The 27,429-nt window shown below is 49.9% G+C and overlaps 2 protein-coding genes across 5 annotated transcripts in view; both read right to left on the reverse strand.

Moving 5' to 3' along the window:
* TOM1 (target of myb1 membrane trafficking protein) overlaps positions 1 to 19,997 on the reverse strand; it is a 27,453-nt gene extending 7,456 nt beyond the window's left edge. Inside the window, exons 1-11 of the mRNA XM_024216788.2 lie at positions 19,906 to 19,997; positions 10,406 to 10,490; positions 8,639 to 8,717; positions 7,461 to 7,610; positions 6,984 to 7,118; positions 6,471 to 6,617; positions 5,323 to 5,439; positions 4,645 to 4,778; positions 3,759 to 3,792; positions 2,991 to 3,099; positions 2,423 to 2,543 (exon numbers count right to left, since the gene is read on the reverse strand). Of these exons, the coding sequence (XP_024072556.1) occupies positions 2,423 to 2,543; positions 2,991 to 3,099; positions 3,759 to 3,792; positions 4,645 to 4,778; positions 5,323 to 5,439; positions 6,471 to 6,617; positions 6,984 to 7,118; positions 7,461 to 7,610; positions 8,639 to 8,717; positions 10,406 to 10,490; positions 19,906 to 19,957 (1,163 nt within the window). The 5' untranslated portion in view covers positions 19,958 to 19,997. The remainder of the gene's footprint in view (positions 1 to 2,422; positions 2,544 to 2,990; positions 3,100 to 3,758; positions 3,793 to 4,644; positions 4,779 to 5,322; positions 5,440 to 6,470; positions 6,618 to 6,983; positions 7,119 to 7,460; positions 7,611 to 8,638; positions 8,718 to 10,405; positions 10,491 to 19,905) is intronic.
* A 2,953-nt stretch (positions 19,998 to 22,950) lies between these two features.
* HMGXB4 (HMG-box containing 4) overlaps positions 22,951 to 27,429 on the reverse strand; it is a 21,141-nt gene continuing 16,662 nt past the window's right edge. For all 4 annotated transcript variants that reach the window (XM_026657509.1, XM_026657512.2, XM_026657510.2 and 1 more), the window contains one exon: positions 22,951 to 25,193. In XM_026657509.1, the coding sequence (XP_026513294.1) occupies positions 25,149 to 25,193 (45 nt within the window). In that variant the 3' untranslated portion in view covers positions 22,951 to 25,148. The remainder of the gene's footprint in view (positions 25,194 to 27,429) is intronic.

Here is a 27,429-nt window from a genome sequence, read left to right on the forward strand (position 1 = left end):
GACTGCCCATGGAAGGGAACTACAACTCCCAAAACACCTCCCTCCCTTCTCTGTCTCCTCCCTCCTCCTGCTTGTTCTTGCTACATGAGGCAGTGTAGATAGGGCATTTTCTGGGCTGACATTCAGTTTGTCACCTCAGCAGTGAAATATGACCGAGTTCTGGAGGATGTTGTACTAGTGCGTGCAAATAACTTGTTTAAAAACAATAAATTATTTTTCTACAGTGAAAGAAATATGTATCATTGTATTCTTTTGCTAGTGTTACAACGCCAGCATAAGAGTGCATGACCTTAATCCGCTGGAACGTATTTGAACCGGTTCAAACAGGTTCAACGTGGTTGAACCGGTTACTGAACCAGCATTCTAAGTTAGTGCCTGAACCGGAGCCAAACTGGACCAGGGGTGCCAGAATGGAGGCAGGGGCCATGCCCCCTCCCCTCCCTTTTACTGGCCGTAAGGACGAACAATGGGGGAGAGCGGAGAGGAACGAGGGGGGGGGGCAGGATCTTGGAGGGAAGAGGTGATGCAAGGACGGGGCCTCGGGAAGAAGGGGCAGGGCCTTGAGGGTGGCATGGGGGTGGGGCCATGGTTCAGGCACCTGTGGCCTCCCACTTTTAGGGTGCTTCCGCCACTCCTGAACTGGAGAGTTAGGAAATATCGATGAACATGAACTAGAAACGAACCAGAATTTTTAACGGTTTGACTCCCTGGAAACAGGACACCAGGCTAGATGGATCAAGGATCTAAACCCGTATAGCAGGGTGCGAGATTCCACAGAGTATTGGCCCACCAAGTGGGGTGATTTGTATTCCTAACCGAGAGCCCTGCTCCTCATCAGCAACACTTAGGGTGACCAGATCACACAGGTGAAATATTGGGACGCGGGGGGGGCGGAGCAAAAAAAAAAAAAAAAAAAAAAACCGGGGGGACCCCCCCCCCCCCCCCCCCCCCCGCGCACCAGCATGCCTCCGCTCCGTCTCCACCTCCCCCCTCCCTCCAGCGAAAAAAAAAATTAAAAAAAAATTAAAAAACAGCCGCTGGAGCTCCATGCCCCGCCCTCCCTACCAGCTTGCCTCCGCTCTGTCTCCACCTCCCCCCTCCCTCCAGCACTTGCGCCGCCATACAGCTGATGAGTGGAAGCCTGGGAGGGAGGGGGGAAAGAGGAGGAATGCGGCGTGCTTGGGGAAGAGGCAGGGCCAGGGTGGGGATTTGGGGAGGGATCCAATGGGGGAAGGAAGGGGGGAGTCGGGGCGGGGGGGGGGGGGCGCGAGCCCCCTCCGGGCTCCGCTCCGCCTGTGAGCGGAGGCAAAATATTGGGACAATTCGCGTCCCGACCAAAGGTAGGGACAGTCCCGATAAAATCGGGACGTCTGGTCACCCTAGCAACGCTCCTATATCGATCAGCTCCACTCAAGAGGTTAATAAACTCCACCTCACTTGGCTAAAGCTGCTAAGAATGAATCAGCTAAAGCTGTAAGTTATATTCCCAGAAGCAGTGTGAGAGGCAGACTGGGCAGGGGAAGGATCAATCCCAAAGACAACCTGGGTCTGCTGCAAGGAACACAGGATGGTACAACGTGCTCCTGTGGGTTAAGGCCTGGGAGCTCAGGGTTTTAAAACTTGAAGCACAGGCAGCAGAACCAAGATGAACCAAAGAGCATGGCTCTCTGTCCCCCTTTAGTGGCTAGTCCATAGACAGACGCTGAGTTACGGAAGCTGGGCTCTTTAGCTGAAGCCGCAATAGTGTACCTAGCGCTTACACAGCGCTTTTCATCAGCAGATCTCAAAGCACTTGACAAAGGAGGGCAGTGTCATCACCCGCTCCACTTTTACAGATGGGGAAACTGAGGCACAGAAAGGGAAAGTGACTTACCCAAGTTCACTCAGCAGGCCAGTGGCAGAGCTAGGAATAAACCGAAGTCTCCTGAGTCCCAGTCCAATACTCTATCTACTAGGTCACATTGCCACCCACTAAGTGCTCATGATTTGAGATCTAGCGGTCCCAAGTTCAATCCCCATTGCTGCCAGCCCACCCAGGGCATTGTGTTACACAAAAATTCAGACAGCACCAAGGAGGCACAACCACTCCAGTCCTACATATCCATCCCTTATTGCCCAGCCCAGCAACTCTCTCTGTGACCAACAGGCAAGTGACATACAGACATTCCTTCTCCCATCCCCGGGCAGGATGTAACAAAGGCCTTAGGGGAAACAGCTAAGAGCAAAGCGATGAGCAGAAACCCTGCCCCACAATAGTACATGGAAAGAGCTAGCTCTCTCCTCAGCCTCAGGACTCTCAGGAATGTTTAGCAGCTGGGAACCCAGGACCCCCAACTCCAGTGATCCTTCTCCTCCCCGTACCCTGCAATCAAACACCCTCAGAGAACACAAAGGGGAGCAGAAAACAGGTGCCGCCACTCACTCTTTGCGCTGCTCAGCCAGCGAGCTGCCCCGCGTCAGTGCGAACATGTCAAACTCTTCCTCCAGTTTGCCAGAGCTGTTTAGGGACTGCAGCCCCGCACTGACGCTTCCGGAGCCCAGATCTGCGGGGGCAAGAGGGGAGCAAGGTATATACACAGCACAAGGGAAACACCACAAGACAGAGAGTGGGGGCTTGTGCAGCTAGTTTGAAAGCTTGATGCTAATTAAAACAGGTTCCACTTCTGCTTCGGGGCCCCCTTCCTCTCCTTCTGGGCAGTGGCTGCAGGGGAAAATCCATCTCTACGGCTATTCAGTGGATGCATTTGCAGTTCAGACAATGGCCCCTCAAGAGCACCAGGTTCACATGCTTATTGCACTGATTCCCGGGCGATGCCCCTTCAAGACAGTGAAGACAGGGCAAGTCACGCCCTAATAATTACAAACAATGCATCTGATTTCCCTCACGCCTCCTGTCTCCAGAGCACTGTACAAACGTTAGCCAATTGACGCCCTCACGGCCCTCCCTGAGGAGCTCCACACCCAGTAGGGGTCACTGCTTGGTTACTTACTTATTCCAGCCAGCTGAGAGGAGAGGCTCTTGGCAGCTTCGGGCGGCTTGTCTATCAGAGGAGCACTGGGCCCCGTGTTGATCCAACTGTTTTCCACCTCAATTGGGACCTTCGGGGAGAGAGGAGAGTTATTTTCTACTCCTGCAGCCTCGGCTTAGCCCTCACTGATCCCTGTCCGTTCCGCTCACCACGTGCATCTGAGAGGGAGGCCCTCCTCAGCAATAGAGGTAGGCCACAGGGCCTCCCCGCTGCTCCTTGCTGGGAGTGGGCTCTGAATGGTGTCAAAGCAAATTCTCCCTAGGTCACCATCCTCCCGTCTCTCCTGGATGCCAGCAGGTCAGGTGCTAGCTCAGAGGCCATAACAGTGCTGATACTGGTGTCTCTGATCCTTTTCTATGCAGGGACCTGCCCCTTGCTGAGCAATACACGACGAGTGCGGTGGTTGCTACCCTGACACTCGTCTGCCATCGGTCTAGGGGTCACAACCCCCAGGTTGAGAGACCATGCTGGATACCCACATCGCTGCCCGCCCTAGATGAGATGTTGGGATTAGGAATGAAACGTTCTCCCACATGCCAGTGCAGGCCAAGCCAATGCAGCAGACCAGCTGGGTTTCAGAGCAGTGCTTACAGCTTGTGAGGAAGGCACAGCGATTCTCCCTCCACCCAACCCAAAAACAGCAGGGCGTGGAGGATGCAAACCAGACTTCAGTACATTCCTATCTGCAAGATGCCCAGAACCCTGCATGGGAAGGGAGCTCAGAGTTACCTTAATGGGCTGGCCAGCCCGGAGCCGCTCAAACCTGCAAGGGAGAGGTGAAATGAGACGACTTTCTATGGCAAGAGCTTTCATGGCTGCCAAGCATTTCACGTAATTAGTCACCCTGATCCTTCTGGTTTAACCCCTCACCCCAAGGGCTGGCTCGGCCTGCCCCATCACACCTGGAGGAAGGAGGGACCCTCGTTTGGGGACGGAGTCTGACCCAAGGTAACAGATCCTGAAGGAAATCCAAAGGGGGCGTGTCCTTGGGGATGGCACAGGGAAGTGTTTAATACCCCCCTGGAAGTATTCCCACCCCAATTGACCCAGTAGCTTTTTTTTTTTTTTTTTCCCGATGGGAGGGGGGGGAATCCCCTTGCTTCTTCTCAGGATTCATTCAATTTTCCTACTAGAATTACAGGAGGGGCTGGTGGAATGTAGGAGAGCGGCCGATGCCTCTGCACATGCTCGAGATCTGGGTATCTACCCTCTCTGTTCTGCTCAGCAGCCTCGTGACTTGGGGGCCTGCTCTGAAGCCCTCCTATGTAGCACGAAGGCAGCTCCTTTCTCCCATCTGCCCCTTCAGGGCTGTGCTGCAGAGATCTATTTATGTCCCATCAATAACTACACAAAGGCCAGCATCAGAAAGGGCCAGAGATGAACCAACACGAGTTGGAGCAGAGAGAACCATGCATTTTCTTGAGTAGAGGGAAGATGGTGGAGCCGGGTTGACAGGCCTTGCCGGTTACATTCACGGAAAGACAGAGACAGTACGTGGGGCAGAATGGGAGCTGCCATGGGAGAACAAGCCGGTGGCTTGTTCTTTGGGAAAGAGCTGGGCTGCTGTGTGAGAGGCAGGGAGGGAGAGGATGATGGCGCGGGGCTTCAGAGGTACCGTTCGTAGCGCAGGAACACGTTGTTAAGGTTGTCGTTGACGATGAGCAGCTCCTCCGTTAGCTGTTCGTGGAGGATACGGGGGATCAGCTCCAGCACACGCTGCTGCATCGCTTTACACGTCCGGTTCAGTTCCTGCCCATGGTGAGAAGAAGGAACCGCAACGGTCAGGCCAAGGACACGGGTAGCCTGAGAGTTCCCAGCGTTGGGGGGGGGTCTGGGTTTAATAGTTGAAGACTAATGGGTCTCTGCCAACGAGGAGGTAAAAGCCAAGCCCATGGATACTAGCGTGAGGGGCTCTTATGATTACTGGCCTGGTTGGGTCTCCCAGATGGGGAAAGCTAAACCTGGGCCCCTGGTTAAGTAGAAACGCCCAATTTCCCAGTCAGAAATAGACAGTCAACCCCCTTGGGGGCCTAACAGCTCTCACTGGCGGGCAACTTTTCCTTGCAGTTCAGACTAAATTTTCCCCTTTCTTAATTTCACCCTGTCACTCCTCATTATACTCCGCGGGAGCCCACCCTAAATAATTCTCTCTGTAACATGCCCAGCCCCCTCGCAGCTAAGTGCAATTTCTCTCTCTGCAGGGCGTGAACACCACTCAGTTCACTGAGCCATCGCTTAGCCGAGCTCTCCGTATTTCTCTCTCCTCCCCTGACGTCTGCTGGAGATTCCTTACCTGAAGGAGTTCAAGGTCAGAGGGCTCAGCCTGTCCGGGCACCAGCTCTGTCAGCATCTCGGACATCACCTTCACGTTCCCATTCACCACTTCCAGCTCGCTGCACAGCTTCCCAATCTGCCAAGGCAAGAGAAAAGTGCTGACTAGGATCTGACTGCCCACAGCCTGGGCTAAGGAAGGCTACAGGGTTAAGGGCTAAGAGAACTGCTACTGCTGCAGACTCGACTCTGACTCTTTGGTTACAGTCTCAGGAGCTCTACCAGCTGGGAATTTTCTAGGCCCTCTAGTTACCATCTCACGGGGCTCCATTTGCTGGAGATAGAACCCAGGCCACCACCAATACCTTCTGCCACCAGGCCTCAACCTCCAGGCTGCGTTCCTGCATTTTATGGGTTGGCACAAGCTGCTGTTGTGATCCAGGTCCCCCTTTGCAGCCATTCAGAGAGTCTCACTTGCAAAACGAACAGCGCAGGAGAACAAAATAAACCTCAGTCCAAGCCTGAGCTGAGTGCCAGAGGCAGCTAATGAGCCTCAGAAGAGCAGTTCATTCACCTCCCATTAGTGCAAGAGCACTAAGTCCGCTAGAAGCTGGAGAATTCCTTCCTTCTAGGGGAAGGGGGTGAGAATCTGACATCATGTTGAGTCGACGTGAGTGTGGAGGGAGCAGGGACAGGGAAAGGGGTGGAATCACTGGCTTCCAGACACTTCCTCCCCAGGCAGAGCTGATAGCCAGGAGAGTCATTCATACATGTGGAGGAAAATCAGCTGGAAGTGGGGCAAAGAGAGATGAAAATGAGGTACTGGTTGAACAAACCGTTGCCATGATGAGACGTTGAGGAAATGGAGGCCAGGAGCCTGTTCCTGTAAAATCTCTGTGTCTCAGCACCACTCCTCATCTGCGTGGTTGTGCATCAGGAGACTCCATCTCCTTTCTATGCTCATCCTGGGTGGATTCCTTTGGGATGTCACTGCTCTGTGTTGGTGACATCATGGCTTGGCACCAGGGAGTGACTGAGTCCCTAGGGTGTTCTAGAGTGGCAGCACCGTCCGGAGGAAGGGGGAGCCCAGGGGCAGCAGTGTTGAGACAAAGAGCTTCAAAGTGAGGGGAAGTGGCAGCAGCAGCAATACTGGGCCTGCGTCCTGCTTACCTGCTCTGGTGTGGGTGTGATGGGGGTTTCGCTGGAGGCACCTGGCCCCCCCGGCAAGGAGACAGGGTGCAGGATGGAGTCTACTCCCTGAGGGGAGTCGCCAGCAGGCGAGTTCTGTTCGGACGGAGAGTCGGAGCCATACACAGTCTAGAGAGAGAGAGGGGAGAGCAAGCACAGTGCAAGAGAGAAGAATCAGACAGCTCACAGGCGAGAGGACACAGCCACTAGAGAGGAACGTTTATACAAACTCACTGTTTGTTTCCAACAGCTCTGTCTGCTTCTCCTTACCATCTTCCACAGCCCCTGTGTGCCCCTCACCACTCCACTCCCATGGCTTCTGCACTCCAGGCACAGCCCCTTCCCACCCCCACAGGGCCCCACAAGTAGGCTGCAATCAGAGATTCTTACTCCTAAGGTGAGCACAGTGGGGTGGTTGCAGTCACAGCCCCATGCTCCAGCCCCGCCCCCATACGGCAGCAGCCATATCCCCTTCTCTCAGAGGACCCCCCTTACCCTCTGCGGTGTGTGGATGGGCGACAGCATGTCCAGATCAGTCATGGGGAACTCCAGGCCTTTCCTCCTTAAGTCTTCGTAGACAGCTACGACGCCTGTCAGGTCTGGTGAGCTGCGGAACGCGTCTGCCCAGGACTGGGGAGAGAAGCAGATGCGCATCCCATGACCAGTTAAAGCATGCACCCTTCTACACAAGCACCTAAGGACAACATGACCCAGGTCGGGGCCTATGCTCTGGAGATCAGTGCTTGGCACTGCCATGCCAGAGATCCACATCCCATTCTCGGCTCCAGGGGCTGGAAGAGCTGCGGGGGTAAGGCCCAGTGTCCTAGAAGTTGTTATTCAGCACAGCATTGTGGGATACCCTGGTTCCTTGCTCCCTTACTGACCAGCATCTTGCCAAGTGCTTTGGAGGGAGGAGAGAGAGGGGCCCTGCCCGGCAATCAGACTTGCCGACTCCTTCCATCCCTCACTCACCTGTATGAGAGTCAGCACCTTGTCGTGCACTATGGTGGGTGGGTTGTTCTTGGGGAGGATGATTCTCACCAGGACGCTTTCCACGAAATCTTGGCTGGCCACGAGAACGTGGAAGCGGTGGCCGCAGTTTTTAACGCACGTCTCCAGAACCTGCGGAGTCACAGGGTCATTAGTTAAAAGCCCCTCCATCCCGACTGGTTTGCCTCGCTCCTCCAACCGGAGGGACTTGAGTCCCCGCCTTTCAGTTTGAGGGGAGGTGTTAGCGCTTCCACTACACGGCCTCCAGGTGTCTGGAGATGGAATGTCCATAGGGTAGAGGTGTGAGAAGTGGCAGGGAGGTGGGGGTGAAAGGAGGGACCCTTCAGCCTGGCGGGATCCTCATAACTGCTGGCTAGCTCAGCTTCCTAGCTGAAGAGTGGGGAGTGGCTTTACCTGAGCCAATTCGGGATCAGCTGGTACACAGGGCTCTAAAAGGAAAACCCCACATGATAGTATCCCTCATTGCACTTGAAATAAAGCCTGTCATATTTGCCACATGCCCGTGCGTTGGGAGCCCTGGCTCCTGCAGGAACCCCAGCCTTCCCTACACAGACAGCAGGAATCACATGGTGCCACTCACTCTGCAGCTCCCAAGATGCAAGCGTCCCTGCTGCACCATTCTCTTGACTCCACATCCCACACCTTAGGGTACATCTTCACTACCCGCCAGCAATCGATTTATCCGGGATCGATATATCGCGTCTCGTTAAGACACGATATATCGGTCCCCGAATGCGCTCACCATCGACTCCGGAACTCCACCAGAGCGAGCGGCGGTAGCGCAGTCGACGGGGGAGCCGTGGCCGTCGATCCCGCGCCATGTGGACCTCAGGTAATTCGATCTTAGATACTTCGACTTCAGCTACGCTATTCACATAGCTGAAGTTGCATATCTTAGATCGATCCCCCCCCAGTGTAGACCAGCCCTTAGTCCAAGCCTCCTTGTCCCTACTCCCCGACTGTGAATACCACTCCCCCAGACAACTCCATATCTTCCCTGTCTTATTTGGTTCCGACCGTGACCCATGGAGCTGTACTGTGGTAACCCCTGGAGATGGCAAGGGCCAGAGGTAGAGCAACCCAAGGACCTAGTCTCACAGCAGGGTTCATGGAGCTGAGAAAGGGATCACACCACTCACTGTCAAAGCCAGCATGACCTCATGGAAGTTCTTATTTCCTACGATCCTCTTCTTTATGGCTCGGAAGGCATCTTTGGGCCTGGAGAAAGATTACACAGAGGGCTGGACTGGCTGAAGAGACACAAAACAATATGGCTGACAGTTTCCAGGGACTTGCAGTGAGGGTTGCAATCAGCTGATTTGCCCCCAGGCTTTTGGAGCGGCCCAAAGCAACAACAAGTGAGCCGGCTCTCCATGGTGGCTCTGCCTCAGGAGCAGTCGTCAACACTAGCAAGTTACATTTCCTGGAGCCACGGGCACCTGTGCTGACACCATCGACAATCCACCGTGTGCAGCGCAAGGCAGAGAGAGCAAGAAGGAGCAGACAAAAGGCGCTGCGCTAGGAATGTGCCATTCCTGGATTCACCAGCGGGGACAGAGCAAAATCCTGTGCCAGAAGGGGGAAGTTCCACTTCTACCCAGAAATGTTATCCCAAAACCTTAGGAAACAGGCCACTGATGGAATGAACTTCCCACTGCAACGCAGGGAAGACGCAGTGGCAGTGTCATTTCGGAGAGGGAAGAGAGACAAGCTGTAACTGAGCTGGTGCCTTTCAAACTTTCTCGGTCAGGATGAAAACGCTGTGGCACAAGTGCACTGCAATACTGCGTGAGGACAGGGCGATGGACTGACGTGCACTGGCAGAGCCGACCGAGACTGGGGTCAAGGCTGTAATAGCAGGTGGTGCCGAAGGGTCGGAATGAAGTGCATTGGCAGGGCTGTGGGGGAGCCTCCCAGGATGGGAGTAACAGGGTGTGCTGCAGGTCAGGACTGAGGTGCATTGGCTGAGCTGTCTGGGCCCAGAGCTGGAACAGCAAGGGGACTGCAGGTTAGGCCTGAGGGACAAGAACAGAGCAGGGAGTGTGTGTGCAGTGAGGACACCAGGACTGGAACAGAAGAGGTACTGCAGGTCGCTTCTGAGATGTGCTGGCAAAGATGGGTGATTCAGAGAATAAAAAGCTTTCTAACTGGAGATTGGGCCATCCTAGGAGCTCCCACTCCAGTCCCACTCTGCTGTGGGCAGGACAGAGGGAGCAGTGAAGCCCCCGTTTTGGATTTCATGTAGCATCATTCCCGTTACATACTGTTCTTGACGTCTCTGCAGCCAGAGGGAATGGCCCCTTTGGAGCTCACCAGCAAACCCACTGCGGGTTATTTATAGGGTCCCGAGTTAACATGTCTGGCATTCCCCGGATTTCTCAATGTCTTTTCACAGGGCTGCTCAGGGAGAGGGGACCTTGGACCTCCCACCCTCTTGCATGGGTCTGACTTACTGTGTATGAAAATACCTGAGAGCACAACTCCCAGGGAGAGAAACAGAGGGCTATAAAGAAGGAATACAACAGAATAAAAGAATTTCAAACTTCGCTTCATCAGAGGGGATGAGAACTGGCTTGAACGGGGTGAAAGTGGGGAACCTGATGGCCCATTTGATAAACTGATCCCCATGCTGGAATTCTGGGGCATAACGAATGAGGCCTTTGGCAGCTGACATTAGCTGGGCTGCCCCTCTAAATCCCTCTACCAGAGCCCGGGAGTGTCCAGTGACCCGGCTTTTTAATCCCACCAACCCATGCTGCCTGGAGATCTGACTGTACAGGGTGTGTGCCTGTGTGTGTTTTTGGTATAGGGTGTGTGCCTGTGTATGTTTTTGGAGGCGCATATACAGCAGACTCTGGGGTTGCAACATGGACATGCACACCGCTTAGTGGGGCCAGCTCCCTTACCCTTCTTCCGTCTCATTAATGATGTCACAAATCTCCATGTTGAGGGCCCAGTTCTCGCTCTGCAGGGATCCATCGGTAGCTTTCTCTGGGGAAAGGAGAAACAGGACAAGGCTAAGAATGGCCCTGGTTTGCCTCTGACTATTGCTCAGTAGTCAACTATGAGGAGTGCGGACACCCAGGAGTGAAAGGCTGCTCTCAGATGGTGGTGGGAGCCAGGCTGCCAAAATGATTCCCCTCCAGGAATCTTAACCCAAAGGAATGTGGCCAGAATATCCCTGTAAAATCCCAACCCAGCCTGGTGAGGGGAGCCTGCTGCCCAGTAGGTGGCACTACTGCAAAAAGCAATGTTTTTGCTCCAAGTCAGCGTTGCCCATCCACTTTGTTCACTACCTCGCTGAGCTTCACACGAGGCGGTTTTGGTGCAGACTTAGGGGAAGAGGCTCAGATGGGAAGGCATGGCCAGTGAACTCCAAAATACAGTGACACCGTGCTGGGAACACTGCTTGTTCATTTTGAAGCTGCTGCACAGCCAGCAAGGGGAGTAACACCACGCTGGGCCAGATCCTTCTCTCAATTACTCTGGTTTAACTCTTGCTCTAAGTGAGAGCAGAATCACGGCCCTTGTTTTTATGTAGGCCCGACAAAAACAAAAAGCTGCTTAGTTTTTAAGTTTCTCTTCCTATGAGACCGAAACATCTGGCCCTTTAGAATGTGAGGCGCATGAAGGGAAGTGGGTTCCAGCACCAAGTTGGGGCAATTTCAGTCCCACTCTGACTGTGTCTCCTTTAAGTAGGATTTCCTGAATTTGCCATGATGTTATTCATGGCTAAATCCTGAGCAACAACCTGCTATTACTCAGAGTTACCAGTGCCTCCACCCTGTAATCAGACAAGCCTCAGTCCCACCCCGCACCCATTGGTGAGAGGACTGGATAGGCTAGGAACTTTGCCAGCCTGCAGAGGGAAAATAAGCACTACCCAGGCAGACAGGCAGCTGGGACTCTATATATAGCGAAATTGAGGGATGGGCATGGGGGGACAAGTAAACACAATATAACTGACGGGCATGCCGCACACACAGAAGTGCTAGGGACCAGAGAGGATCCTTCCCAAACCCCCCCCCCCCTTCCAATCTTCTAAAATGCTCACTGGGGCCAGAGTTTCAGAAGAGCTCAGGGACAGGGTTTCACGTGCTCAGCAGCCACACGCTGGGCCTGGTTTTTCAATAGAGCTCAGCCCCATTTAGGCACCTAATTAAAGGCCAGATATTCAAAAGTGCTGAGCACTCAGCATTGTGAGCTCTCAGGAATATCGGGCCCTTCGAGTCATGTGGATTCCCCTCACCCTCCCCTTCAGAAACAGCCCTCTGCAGATCTGTCTTCTATCCCCGTTTCTGACCCAACCATTCTACTATCATTGGAGAAACAGCTAATGGTCTTGCTGAAGACTGTAATCCCTTACAATGCAGCCCTCCCTACTGCTGGCATTGGAAAGGGGGCAAGGACAAGACACGGAGGGTAGGATTAGAGGTCTTTGCTTATCTGAAGCTACTCCTAGATTTAAAAAAAAAAATCCCGGCATTTCTGGATATGATGCCACTAATGCAGGAGTGGGCACACACTCTGCAATGCAGCTCATGGCTACTTTCATTGTGTATATGGCTGTGCATCCCACAGAGATTACAAATGGAGGCAGGCGATTGCCCAGCATAATCTGAACAGAAGTGCAGCTGCAATCTGCTCCATTTAATGCAGCCCTGGAGCACGTGGAAAGGTCTGGCTAGTCTGGTTCCTCCTGCCCCACTGCTATACCCTGAAGACTCCGGGCAGATCAGATGACCCTTTGCTACTTCAAGAATTAATTTTAAAAATGCTGGTCTTTGAGATATCCCCTTTGCCCCCTTCCCAGTACTCCAGTGGGTGCATCCTGCCCATTATAAACCTCAGCACAAAATCCAAGACAGCTGCATACTCTGCCACACTGTCTACCAGTCCACCTGAATCGAAGGGCACAAGTAACACCATGCGTGTTCTACTGAAAAGGGTGTGTACACAAGCACACCATTCTCCCCCCTCACCAAAAAACCCAATCACACATTGATGGAGAAAGGGAGCCACCTCACTTGTGCTCAGGAGGAAGGGTGACCAGATGTTCTGTTTTTAAAGGGACAGTCCTATTTTGGGGGACTTTTTCTTATATAGGCACCTATTAACCCCCACCCCCGTCCCGTTTTTTCACAGTTGCTATCTGGTAACCCTAACAGGAGGAGAGGCAGCAGTGGACAGGGCTGCTGGACAATCTTCAGCAGCAGGAGAAACTGGAGGGTGGGGGTGGAAAGAAAGCTGCTCACAATCATCCTGGCTTCCTTTGGATGCAAGAGTCCCTCAACCCTCCCCCCCAACCCTGAATAGCCTCTGCAGGCACCCTTCCCCCACTTTCCTAGACCTGATTTCACACAGTGAGCTGTATCACCCCCATGCAAAGAGATCCTTTCAAGGTCTGGGAGGGTATTTACTTTTCAGAAAGGAATGCAAACAAGCCGCACACACTCCTCTGGCTGGCTGTTCACCTACCAGAAAGAGAGGATTCCAAATAGGTGACATATAGGTACACAAATGGGCACAATAGAATGCACCAATGGTTCACTGACTCAGGCATCCTATCTGACTGTGGCCAATGACAGGTGGCGCACCTGCTAAAAATGCAAAGGACACTCAAACAAAATCAGAGTAGAGAGCAGTATTTGGGATAGGGTTGCCAAGTGTCAAGTTTTTGAATGGAAGGCCCAGTTGAAAAGGGAACCTGGCAGCTCTGGTCAGTTAAAAATCCAGTTGGTGCGGCTGGCAGATTCCCTACCTGGTTCCGCGCACATCCTGGAAGCAGCGACATGTCCCTCGGCTCCTAGGTGCAGGGGCAACTAGCGAGGCTCTGCACGCTGCCCCCGCCTCGAGTGCCAGCTCTGCAGCTCCTGTTGGCCAGGAACTGTGGCCAATAGGAGCAGTGGGGGCGGTGCCTATGAGCGGAGGCAGCATGCATCATGCAGAGCCTCCTGGCTCCTCCGCCTAGGAGCCGAGGGACATGTCGCCGCTTCTGGGGAGCCCCCCGAGGTAAGTGTCACCGGGAGACCAATTCCCACACCCTCTCCCATACCCCAACCCCCTGCCCCAGCTCGGAGCCCCCTCCAGCATCCAGACTCCATCACAGAGCCCACCCCTACCCCCCTCCACCCCAACCCCCTGCCTCAGCCCGGAGCCCCCTCCCACACCCTGATTTCTGGCTCCACCCCGGAGCCCGCACCCCCAGTCGGAGCCCTCACCCCCTCCTGTATCCCAACGCCCTGCCCCAGCCTGGTGAAAATGAGCAAGTGAGTGAGGGTGTGGGAGACCAAGTGACAGAGGGACTGGGGGGATGGAGTGAGCGGGGGGGGGGCGCCTTGGAGAGGGGGCGGGGCCTCAGGGCAGGGCAAGGGTAAGGGTGTTCGTTTTTTTTGCAATTAGAAAGTTGGCAACCCTAATTTAGGTGCATGGAAAGATAGGAGTATGATTGTGAAACAGATCCAAAAACAAAGCACCAGGAACAACCCTATACAGTGTAGGGGCTGGACTAGCTGATCTAACAGGCCTTTTCTGTCTCTAACTTCTATTATCCCATGATGGACCCTTTTAAAACACCTGTTCTTAGCATTGCACATCCAGGCTGCTCCTTGAGATAGCTGGAGTTATTTCCCTTCTAATCTTTCTGGCTCCAATGCAATAATGGACTGTCTGAGCTCAATAAGAGACGACGGAGTTTTCTCCAAGACAGGAAATCCTGGACTTTACTGCTTTGTTGAAGCTTTGGGGGAAAACAAAGTCTGTTTATTGATCACATGAAGGATCAGAAAGCAGGGCCCTGTTTCAAGAGCTGTAATTAGTACATGAGCTGTCTGCACCTCATGAAATCTGACGCCTGTGAGCCCGAGTACTGCACAGAACAGTGATAGATTCCTAAGGCAGGAGGCCCAAGAGCCTGAATACGATTGGCCACTCAACATTCCAAATTGCAGGGGTCATCAGAGAATATCCAATGGCATTCCCAAGAGCCGGAATCTGATTGGCAATAGCACGTTCCAAGCTGCCTGCATGTCTGCCCCATAGAAACTTCAGAGCCATTTTATTTTGGCAGTTAGTCTAGCTCCAGATGCTGGGGTTCATCTTTAACCACTGAACCTTGTGGAACCATATTGCTCTATGGGCTGGTCAGGTTAATCCAGGCTGCCGGGAATTCTGGCATGCTTCAAACCCAAATCATCTACTCTTTGCCCTAAAACATCAGCTCCAATGCCCAGGCATATATGAGCGAAGAACTGAATCTCATTTTCTTTTTGCCCGCTCTTTAAAATTTTCCTGCTTATTGTGGCTAAGTTATCAAAGCTATTTGTGTTCTAAAGATGGGAGTCAATTCCGGACCTGACATAAGTAGTACAGTGGAGGTGCACCTGCTCATTCCAAGACTGAATTTGACCAAGGCACTTTATTAATTTGCCAGTCTCTCTCCTCTTCCTTCCCAATCCTGCTGGGGAGAGTACGGTGCTAGATTTGTGATCTCATACAACCATTCCTGTGGCAGCAAAATGTCATGTGGCAAACAAGTCAGAGTACTGGAGAAGCTAGAGACAGAAGAGATCAAGAAGCCTCCAAGACCTCTGTCTCCTTCCTCCCTATCTTCAGAATTGAAGAACCTCTCACAAGCCAGCCAGCACCCAGGATCTCCTCTCTTCACCTCAAAGGCTCCCCAGTAACAAGTCAGAGTCTATAATCCCCTCCAGAGCCTCCTCCAATTCATCCTTATGCCTTTTGCCAACATTCCCTATAGTGCTTTGTTCAGTCTAGTTTTAAATGGTTCTGCAAAGTGCTGAGCACTCACAACTCCCACTGACTTCAATTTGAGTGGAGGGTGCTCAGCATTTCATGGGATGATGACCATGGAGATCCAGCAGGTGACATCAGAGACAATGCACCCTCCGCCCGGGTTCTCCCTGGCTTCCTGTCCAACTCAGAATCCTGTACAAAATCTCCCTATCAAGACCTGTGCTCTCCCCTCCTGTGAAGAATCCTATGGGAGGTGGTACAAGCTCAGGAAAGGCTCCACAATTCAAACTCTATCTGCATTCTTCCCACAAAGGGAGGGGTTTCCACTTTAGAGAGAGGGGACGAAGTGCCGTTCAATACCATGTCCAGGCTGAGGATCCACAGAGACACGCTGCTCCAAGCCTGTGGGCAACTGAGCCTTTACACCTCTTTCTATGCTCCCCTTCCATCAGGCAGCATGGACTCCTAAGCTGTACTGCAAATGCCTGTTCTGTGCTGGGCTCTTCCATGGGGTGCAGGCCTTGAAGAGGTGTTAACGCTTATCTGAGCAGCATTAGCTTTCAGGTACCTGTGTGGTTCTGAGGGGAGCTGCTCTCCGATTCTCTCCTCTCTCACCCCCTGAAACTGCAAGCCCCAAGCCCCTGGAGCTGGGATGGAGGGACCTCTAGGAGGTGGGGTGGGGATGCTGCATTGGCTTCACTTCTCTCCTTTCAGTGCTTGGAGGGTGTGTATTTCTGGTGTATTATATTTTATTCACCTCTGTACATCACAAGAGAGAGCCCCATATCTCCTTGGCCTTTGCCGCCACCTCCTCCCCTCTCTAAAATTAGCTCTTCCTAGTTCTCATCTTCCTTAAATACTACTACACTCCTCTATGCCTCCCCACAGGAAGTGGCAGACTTCTCTCCCCAAGCTTCCCCCACCCCCTGGTACAACCAAGCTCTGTTTGTTCTGTATTGTGCTGCAATTTTCTCTAAACTCCAGGTGTCAAGGTCCAGGAGTGTGAGGTATGGGTGATTCCCTGCCCTTTTCTCTAGGGTCTCTGGGGCCTTGTTACAGTTGGAGAGCTTCATTGTACTGTTGTGTTTTTTCCCTCCCAGGGATATTCTTGTAGCTCTTAGGGACCACAGAAACCCTCATGTGCAGAAAATCCACAAACTCTGCAGGTGGAGCATTTTTCTGTGGATTGGAAGGTTTCTTTCCTTGGTTAAAGCTCTTATTTAAAAAGGAAGTTTCTGGCCCCCTGGGTTGGGAAGGGCCTTCAGGATATAACAACATGATAGAGCCTGAACTTGTGCTTAAACCCCAGGACTGGGAATCAAGAGCTGGAGAAACTATTCCTGGCCTGCAACTGACTTGCTGAGCAAGTCACTGAGGTTCTCTGAGCCTCAGTTTCCCCAAATGAAAAATAACAGGGATATACTGTAAAGTACTGAGATCCTCAGATGGAAGGCACCACAGAAGTATTTTTATTACTGTGTTGAGTGTCTTTCATTGCAAAGTGTTTTATAGGCTTTACAAACTACAAACACCGAGTTGCTTCATTCCCCTAGTCATTTAAGCGGTTGCATTATTATCCTTCTGAGTCTGCAGACCCCCTGAAATAGGAGCACTAGTGCTCAAGACTCATAGGTTCTATACCCAACTTAGCCACTGTCCTGCTTGATGACACTGGGCAAGTCACTGTCTTATCTCTCAGGTTTACTTGTCTGTAAAGTGAGGATAATAGAGCATCACAGGGGCATTGTGTGGCAGTGCTCAAAGGGAAAGAATGTGTTCCCATTTATAGATGCCAGCTCTTTCCCCATCACCTTTGCAAAACTGTGACCCTCTCCATGCTGGCTTCTTCTTCACTGGCTACAACACTCTCACCCCTTTGGGCTCTCCTAACCCCTCTCCATGTGGGGCTCTCCTCTCCACCATGTCTCAAGTACTGCAGACACGAGGCACTCCTCTGCCATGTCCCCCTCCGTCAACAGCCCTGGGTACTCTGGCCTCCTCCCTTTGCTGCTGACTTGTTGCCTGGAAACCTCCGCTACATCAAAAACAGGAACCCGGGAGAAGTTGGTCATGATCTGGTTACCATTCCAACCAGGACACGAGGTAGGGAAAGAAGTGGAGGCCTGTAGTATCTAAGGGTGGGTACAGGCAAACCTGACCAAATGTAACATGCAGGATCCATTCACTTCAGGGATCCAGGGTCACTTATTCTAGAGGGGTCCAGGAGAATGCGCCTCCAGAAAATGATTGACAATGTGTCTGCCTACTGTCTGTTACAGATTACATGGAATCATCGTAGGAGCAACCCCTTCCCCCACACTGCTGTACCACATACAGTGGACCTGGCTGCTGCCCTCCACTCCAGAGTGCGCCACACTTCAGCAGTGCTCTATTTATATATCGTTTGCACACTGCTTTGGGCTCTTTGCCATGAATAGCCCTTAGAGCAACATAAACATGGGGCCAGCATTTCAAGATGAAAGACCAAGGCACCCTGTCTTGGTGCCTGATGCTAGGTAGCAACATGGGTGTGTGCGTGTGTAAATTCCAAAACAGACACTCCATTGCACACGCTTCTCTTCCTGAAGAGAGGATGAGGAAAACAAGCACATGACAGATGTTAGTCACATTGCTTAAAGCACTACTGGAAGCTGTTCAGATACCACAATTATGAGTGCACCGTAAGAACCCGAATAGAATAGAATGTCATGGGAAAACCAATGGACGATTTTGATGGGCATCAGGGAGAGGGTTTTAGTGTGGGGGAGGGGGACAGGGAAGAGAAGGGAGTAAAAGGTATCCACTCCTCTCCTCTTCAGCTAAGCAACTTCCCTCCCTCTTCTCCTGCGACACCCTGTAGACCCAGCTCTGTGAGAGAGAAAGGGTCAATTAGGGTGGAAGGAACTAGAAGGCCCCACGGGTGAGAGGAATGTAGGTCTCTGACATGACAGAGGCTTGGTGGTGGTGACGGTAGCCGCAGAGATTCCTGTGGTGAATATGTGCTTAAACAGCCTGTCATCAGTATCACGGGTTCAATTAGTGAGTGACTCCAGGCTGTCAAAGAAAGTCTGCAGAAGGTTACAAAGTCTGAAACAAAACATTGTGGAACTGACAGGCAAACAAGGAAAGGACCAGAAACCAAGGACAGGCCTAGTTCCCAGGGACACAAGGTTTCCCTGAAAAATTAAAAAAAATTACACCACACCAGCAGGCAGAGTCTTTATACACATTTTTAAAGGAAACTTTGTTAAATACTTCTTAAAAACTTACTGTGTATCCCTCCCTGCTTTGTTTTTCCAGTCCTTTCTTGCACTCTCTCGCTAAAACAATTTTCCAATTTCTTGTTCTATCTTTAGTTTCTTATCTTTATATTAGTTTCCTCTCTTCCTTTGTTAAGCTCAACCAAAAGACTACAAAAAATGCTGTTCTTCCTAGATTTGCAAGGTCTTGGATTGGACCCTATTTATTCTGAAGTTTTTAGAGGTGATGTATGTCTTTGATATCCCGCCTCCTAAAAACTTGATAGATGAATACACATTCCCTGCCCTATCTGTAAAGCATTGGGGGTAAATCCATGGTGCAATAGAAAAGGCCCCAATCCTACAAAAACCCAAGCTAATCACTAACTCAATTAGTAGAAATCAATACAGTACTAAAACAATGTGTTTACACTGAATGAGCCTATTCTTCAGCTAGGGAAGATGCCCTAAATAAGAGAGCTCAGTTAAACAGATTAGCAAATACAAACAAAACTTCCTTGTTAGAAATTCCACAGATTTTGCCAAAGCTTCCCACGAATTTCTATCAATACTGATTACGGGTCTTGTGGCCATTGGCAGGGGCAAGAATGATAACTCCATGAGGAAATGGAGGGTGCGAGGAGCCAAGTAAGGAATTAGCCCACAGTGGGGCCAGGTGCATGCAGTTATTACAGTGCCATAAACTTAGAGAAGCATGCACAACCCTTGCCCTATAGGGCTGGCTGTGAAGCTGCCATGAGCATGTGTCCTTCCCCCCCAAACTAGCAGGGGCACCACCCCAGTAATTGAACCGGTGGGGGTGGGTGGCTTCAAGGGCAGGGAGCAGACATTACAGATACCCTCACAGCCGCTCCCCTCCCGACAACGGGCACCTATGGGCTGTTTGTTTCCCTTCCTCTACAGACACCTACCACCCCACCGAGGCGGGGGCGCCCGGCTCCGGTGAGCTCCTTCTAGGCCCCACCCAGCAACGCTCGCCAGGCAGCGAGCAGCACCAGGTTTGTTATTCTAGGGTCGCCTGCCCGGCCAGCGGGAGCCCCCACAGAAGCGTGACGCTAGACACCCGCTCCCAGCCCCGCCCCGTGGCAGGAGACACGGCTCGCGCCACCGGGACCCTTTAAATAAGAAAAATTCCAAGACCCCCGCGCACGGGGATTGGCTGGAAGGCGGCCACCGGGGCCCGCCTCCCGCCCACTCCCTATTGGCCGCTTGTCCAGTCAAACAAATCAGCCTCGTCTCCTTATTGGCCGGAACCGTGTCAATCCCGCCTTGAGGCCATACGATCCGCCCAGCCGCTCGCAGTACTCAGCTGCTGTCGCTGCTTCCCAGAGGAGGGGGCTGAGTTGGCGGCGGAATCCGAGCGGTGGGGCGAGGGGGGCTGAGGGACTTACCGATGCGCTGCCCCACGGGGGAGCTGAAGGGGCTGCCCAGGAGAAACTCCATCGCCGCCACCGCCGCAGCACAGCCCGGGAATCAGCTGACACCGCGGGCGCCCGTCACGTGACCCCCCCCCCCCCCGGCTCCGGACGGGGTGTGTCTCGCTGCCCCGCCCACGCGTGACGAAAGCAAGCGGCATTCTGTTCTTCGAGGGCGTGGCCGCGGGGGAGAGCGCCGGGCTGAGCGAGGGGAGGGCCTGTAGCGCTGGCCACCGCAGTGACGTCACACAGCTGTGCCGTGACCTCATAGTGTGATGTCACAAAACATGTTATCGTGCTGCAGGGTCACAAGGGGGCTGCAAAATATCCCCATCTCCCCACCTGCCCCTCTGACCCCCCCTTACCTGCCCCCACCCCTCTACTGACCTACCCACAAGACCTGTCCTTCCTTTGCCCTCAGACCTGAGCGCCATTTACCCCCCAGACGTGATCCTTCACCCCCACCCACAAAAACCTCACTCCCCCATTCTCCCTGCATCCAAAGGAGTAGACTAGGCATCTGTCCCCATCTCTGTGTGGTATCTGGATTAGAGCAGAGCAGCAGTCTCCTATGCAAGGGGTGCACTTGCTCTCCTCCCCATCTTACTGCAGCCAGGCAAGGGCTCTCGCTCATTTTCCAGATAAGGCATAACATGGGGCAACAATGAACCCAAGGTCATGTTATCACATTACAATGCCCCCAAAGAATTCAGGATCCTGCAAAAGTAAATAGCAAGGGCTTTTCTCATAGCTGTGCAACATGCCTATTAAATTCACGGCTGACCTGTCTTCCCTGCCTGGGGTACCTCAGTGCTGTCCATCCCCTGCCTAAGCAGGTGCTCTCCTGAGTGAACAAAAATCCTCTCATACATCCTGACCTGATATGCTGATTGTTTTTCATCTCATAGACTAACAGACATATTGGAGCATGAGCTTTCATGGGTGAATACCCACTTCGTAGGATGCATGCATAAGGTGCCACAGGACTCTGCTGCTTTTACAGATCCAGACTAACACGGCTATCCCTGTGATACTTTTTCATCTCAGAAACTGTCCTCTCTTCAGGCCATGGGGAATGTGGTCTGGTGGTTTGAGCAGTATGGGAGTCAGGAGTTACGGGTGCTAGTGTGAGCTTTGCCACTGACTGTTCATTTAATCTTGGTCAGATCCCTTCAAGTCTGCCCCCTGGGTTTTTCTATCTACCAAATGGAATAGTACCCACATTTGCCTAATATTTTGAAATCTGCAGCTGAAAGGGATGCTGGGTAGAGGAAAATAGATTTAGAGTTCTGTCAGCATGCTGAAGGGTTAATCTGCACCAGCCTACAACTAAAGGCTTTCAAGAAAAGATTTTAAGTGGTACAGTTAAATATTTTCAAATTGTGTTTACTTTCATAAGTTTGGGGACTTCAGTGACTCCACAATCACACAAAGGCCTGATCTACATAAAAGTTATACTGGTTTATCTACAGATCTAATTTTATACTGAGTCAATGAAACTGGTGCAACTTTGTGTGTGGACACTATCGGATTAAACCTGGTGTATAGCATTTTGGCTTGTCAATAAATTTACAAATGCACGCTAAACCAATATAACCAGTTTGAAACCTATACAAGAGAGTTCACATACAAAAGCTGCACCAGTTTAACTGAACTGATTTAAATTAAACCAGTGCAATTTGTGTGGATACACAGATCTAAGGCTGATTTTGCCTATGGGGGTATCAATGTGGGAAGAAGGGAAAAGGGTGTGAATTCCCTAACAGGAATTGATTCACCCTAATGACCTAAAATGGAAAATTTCAGACAAAAGGGCCTAGTCTTCCTACTAAGTCCAGCACACTGGTGGTATTCAACCAAAAAATAAGACTTTAATAGATTTACCAATCAAAATACCAGCCTCATTTGTTATTCCTGAAAATGAGGGTACTGGATACTAAAGAATACGTCTCTGTAGTAATTATTCCATACAAGGGAACCATTTGAAAGTCATCAATAAGTATTTTTGGAGCAAATTCATCCATAAAATGTCTCAGAATCAAAAAACCTTTTTGGAGAGACAGTAATCAAATACAATTTATTGTTTTAACATAGTCGGTTACTCCAAAAGCCTGAATGTACTGATTTACTAATCTATGCAGATTATGAACTCATGATAGCATCCTGTGTATGTGTCATATCTATTTTTAAAAGAGACAGCCCCAGCTCCAAAGTTTACATTTGCTGTGTTGTGAGTGCGAGCAGTGGACTAGAATGTAGCAGAATAGTTCTAAGTGCTTCATCTTTTATTTTTACTGTTTGTTTCTGTTTTATGCATGATGGTAGGAGGAACTGACAACCACCTTCAGTAGGTAAGTCTTTTTCTGCCAACTTATTAAATAGTTCTCTTAATGTGGTTTTCCTGGAATGTTGAAATGTGTGAGGGTAGGTGGTTATCTCGTCAACTTGTGTTGAAATACAAAATACAATTTGGGTTGGTGAAGTGTCATATTCTGCAACATCATCATGGGTTGAGACATCCCAACACACAAGTTCTGAGGCTGCAATTGGCCCATGAGTTTCTCAACTCCTGAAAACAGAATTTTTAAAGAATATCATGGCAAGATGTGATCCTACTATTCCTGTAACTGGTGGTTTACCATACTGATCCTGAACCACCAGTACTATTTTGCTTGCAACACATGAACTGAGCTGCAGGGAAGGTCACAGGGGCAGGAACGTGGGACCTTTGCAATGCTAGATGACATCTCTCAAGCATGTCTCTCATTGATGCCTCTAAGAAGTATGGAGTAGGGCTCTAAATTATCAGTAATCTTCAAGAGATGTATCAAGCAGATTGTGCTATTAGAAATGAGGTGTTGGAACATACTGCCCATAGAACAGGAGAGGCTAATAAAACAGACTACTATGCACTATTTAGTAATACTGAACACTAGTAGCCAGCGTTGTTGGGGAGAAGATGCAAAACACGTTATAAATACAAAATAATGACACAAACTCCAAATGTTAAAAAAATTATATGTAAGTACAGTACAAAAAAGTTTCTTTATACAACTGTAATGCAATCTGGACCAAATGGCAAGAAAAATAACAAAAATATAAAAACTGTTAGGTCTCAGTCCAAAGTTTTCCCTCTAGTACCAAATACCACAAGATACAGATTATACAAATGTTTACAAATTTTAAATAAAAATACAATTCATTAGGGTTTGTGTGCGTGGTTGGTTTTTTTTAAACTCTTCAAGAGTTTATCGTGATACAGATGGCAAAGCTATAGCTGATTGATCCCCTTCTGTTCCTTTGATAGAGATCTGAGTATGTATCATTCACTACAGTGCTCTCCATTGTGGAGAGTTGGAAACAAACACAGTCAGGTGTTTTATGCCATTTCTTAGAATAGAGGCTTTGGTGAGGGTCCAGAAGCCCACTGAGATCTCTCTGCCCACCCCCACCTCCCTCAAATGCTGCTTGGGATTAGCCACATATTTTTGAGATGTGTATGCTTAGGTCTGAGGCCTGGGCCCAAATCTTCCATATGCTCTATAAGAGCCTTCTGTTTCACCTACCAACCCAGCCCTACTGACTGACCAACAAAGCAGCATTGAACTGGGAAGAGAGGAAGCCCTGCAAGACAACATTTACCATGTATGTGCAGCTGGGGAATACACAGTAGAGAGGATTGGGTGGAAGCTTCCCTCTACACATCTGAGGATTTGCTTAATCATGCCAGATTTAGAGCTCAGCCATATTGAGGTACAGCTCACTTCCAGCTGCCATGGAAGAGAATCCAGAATTCAAAACAGAAGCAAAAGTGCCCTTCTTCTGCTACTTTAAAACCTACAAATTATAAGGGATTGGGGAGGCTGGGGCCAGAATACATGGGTCTCCATTTCAGCTTCCACCCAACATCCCTGGACACACTGTTCTTCACAAGGGCTTAACACCCTGTTGTCGCTATTCCCTCTTGCAGAGTCTATGCAGGCTACAACCGGAGCAGCTAATTCCTGTAGGGTGGGGGTGAGCACAGCTGATACATATTTTCCACACACGATTGGTGGAGGGAAGGCTTTTTTGTTTTTAAATTATATATATATATATATATACACACACACACACACACACACACATATATATATATACAGAAATATACAGGATAAATTAAAATCTATTACATATCTTGGTAAAAGTTAAATACATCACGCATACACACGCACACCTATGTGAGAATCAAATGCTTTCCTGCAGCTCACTTTGGAGGAGAAGGAGCTCAGGTGGGATCTGTCCACTCAACCCATGTTCCGCTCAGCAAGAACCTCTTCAATCTTTAACATTAAGCACTGTCTCTAGATAATCCAGCAGCACCACGAGGATTCCATAAATCTTGTTCAATACTGCTGGTGAAAGGGATGATGGAATCAACACTCTTAGAAACAAAGTCCTCTACCCACAAAACAGGTACAGATGGGCAGAGGCAGTGCAAGTTTCTCCTACATATTGCCCTCTCCTCCCCACCAGGATGGTACAGCCCTGATCTGGAGAAATTAAGAGGGTGGTTCATTCTCCTCAGTCCATTCAATCTTTGGCCATCTTCTGAGGTTGGCATTTAGTGTTGATGATGATGTAGGTGCAAGTCCACAAGAAGAGTACAGATTCTTCACCATCTCCACAACTATTTTAACACAAGCTACCAGCCAGTCAGCAGACAGTAACACTAATGACCTGGGGGTTGGAAGAAATGACCTAGAGATCAAAGCCTTTATCTTCCATCAGCCATCCAGTCCTCCCCCAAAGCAGTGCATTTCAATAGAAGTTAGAAAGAGGGCTGGTGATAAGTCCAGCACTATTGCTTGGTCCAAAATAAACAAGCCTGTGGACTTGTCCATCAACAGACAGTCTGTGCTCAGGCCAATTCCCCAAAAAGGCTTCTCTGAATTTAAGGCTGATATATCAAAAGTTTTATGAACTCCAACCACGCAAAAACCTTCTGACTGGAGAATACATTGAGTAGGTCTCTCCCACCAGCAGGAAAGGATTCGCTCAGCTTACGTCACAACTTTTCATAAAATTAATAAAAGTAAAATAGTTACAATCCTATGTATATACTATACAGATATAAAACTTTAAAACCCTACACACGGAGCCCTTAGAGAGTGCCGGTATAGTGCCTATGTACACAAGTCAGTAACGTGGAAGCAGGTACGTCCCAGGGTCCTTTCCTGTCAGAGTCCAGGCATGATGTAGGCGATGTTGTCTAGTGTGTTTGACTGGAAAGAGAACATTTTAATATTTTTAAAAAGAATGCGATGTGATCCCAAATCCTACAGAAACAATGCTTCAGTGTAACAGAGCTGTGGAATGTGGAGATCTCCATCTTGTCAGACAATTTTCTACAGGGTGGGGTCAACCCCATTCTCTTGGAAGTTACCAGTACTGTTAGCTAACCTTTGGCGTTTTGGAAATACAAGGAGACCTAGCTGAAAGATAGTCTCAGGCACTGAGAGCACAGTGGGGGCACCTGGAGGTAAGGGAAACACTCATAGTGCCTTATACTGCTTCTTCATCCCACCTGGTCAGTGCTAAGAGCAGTGTAGATGAATTGGGAAGCAATCAATCCATACCCAGCCCACATCTACCTGAGGAAAGCTCAGTGAGGAAGGGCCCAACCCAGGGTGATGGAAGTAATAGGGGAATCTAGGAGAAATGCCCTGCCTACACAAACTCATGAAAAACCCTGCTAGAATTTGTAATGTGAAAGTGTGAAAAAAGGAAAATATTTCAGAAGGTGAGAGTGAAAGAAAGTTTGTCTGGGCTCCTGGATTTTCTTTGCAAATGCTGTTGGCAGCCTAAAGGACATTGCTGTGGTCCCCAGTATCTCAGCAAACATGTTCCAGCGACTCCACCTGGAGTGTCTATGACTGCAGCACACCAGTAATCACAGAGGTGTGGCTGGCTACCCAAAAAAAGCCTCAGACTAGAGCTGTGCAAATAATGGATTTTTCAGTTCTCTGGCAATTCCGGAACACATTTTTGAAAAGAAACTCATTTGGGATGGACCCAAAACAAACTTTTTCAGAATTTTCAGCAAATTGAAAAAAATTCATTTTCGGTCAAACAAAATATTTCATTCAATCCAAAACAAAATGCTTCATTTCAATGTCAATCATTTTTTAGTGTTTGGGATTTTTTTAAAATATAAAATTGAAGGATATTTGGAAAAAAGTCATTTCAAACTAAAAAATCAAAGCATTTGGTTTTGCAAATGTCAAAATGAAACATTTTGCTGCCTTCTGATTTTTTTTAAAAAATGAATAATTCAATACATTTGCAGAATGTTTTAGTGTTGCCAAATCTGCATCTTTTGCTGAAAAAGTTTTGGCTGATAAATTCCAGGTAGCAATATCTTCGATACACACTCCTGTTAATGAAGGAGGAGGAACTGGAATCTTGGCAGTCTCTTGATCGGTTCTATAATTTAGCAGTGCCACCTACTGACTGAAGAGATAAACAGCACCTTACACGACACACAAGCCCTGCCAACTCTAGCTTACCATGAGGAAAGCACGTTTACTGATGTGGACAACTGTCTAGATAGGAAACTAGCCTGGAACTACCAAACTAATTGCACTTGTGACCAGGTCTGAGCTCACATCTCCAGAAGTGAAAGATCAGTGCCTTAACCTACCGACAGCTCCCTAGTTCTTAACAGAAATAAAAAGAGGTTCCAGCTTCCAGCCCCATCAATGATGTGGAGAGGGAGTGCCAGTGCTCAGAATGCTTTTGGCAAAGGGGAGAGACTGAAGTGTAGGCTGCATTGTCCAATAGTTATATAGCCATAGCTTGAGCTGGCAGCACCTGGCTGACATACTAGGGAATGTGCCCATGGCCACCGTGGGAGTTTACAGCAGAAGCTGCCACACCTTTTTATTTATTTTTTGTTAGAGACCCCTTCCTGTGATGAGTCAGTGTCTGGGCCACCCCCCGCCCAACCAAGATCATTCACATCATGCCCTGGAACATTTGCCTTATCTCCCATTTTCTTCCCAAATATTTTTTTTCCTCCTCCTTGTCAGATTTGCTTTTCATCTAGTGTTTTATGTGTACTTTACTGGGTATGTTTTCTCCTTTTGATTCCAGTTTTTGCCCTCTCTCTCTTTTTCTCTGCCTTGGTCTTCTCCCCTGCTTGGTGTTGTGACTTCCGTCCCTCTCTCTGCTTTCATGTTGTCACTTTGAGTTTGCCACCATGCTACACTGGTGCTGCAAGTTGCTCGCTGCCGAATGAGGGCTCACTATGAAGTGTTCAGGAATGGAGGAAAGAATATGTAGCTGTGAACCCAACAGCTGTAAGTAACAGACCACATGCCTCCCTTGCCTGGAGGAGTTTACCGACATCTTTTGAGGTGGCCACCCCCCACATAGGGAATCCTGGTCTTAAGAGTTAATTGCAGGTTATTGGAATGATGTTTACACAATTACAGAAAAACTGAATGTGTGTGTGTGTAT

This window comes from Terrapene carolina, unplaced genomic scaffold (assembly GCF_002925995.2).
Source record: "Terrapene carolina triunguis isolate 2854851 unplaced genomic scaffold, T_m_triunguis-2.0 Scaffold247, whole genome shotgun sequence".
In the NCBI taxonomy this organism is placed as follows: Eukaryota; Metazoa; Chordata; order Testudines; family Emydidae; genus Terrapene; species Terrapene triunguis.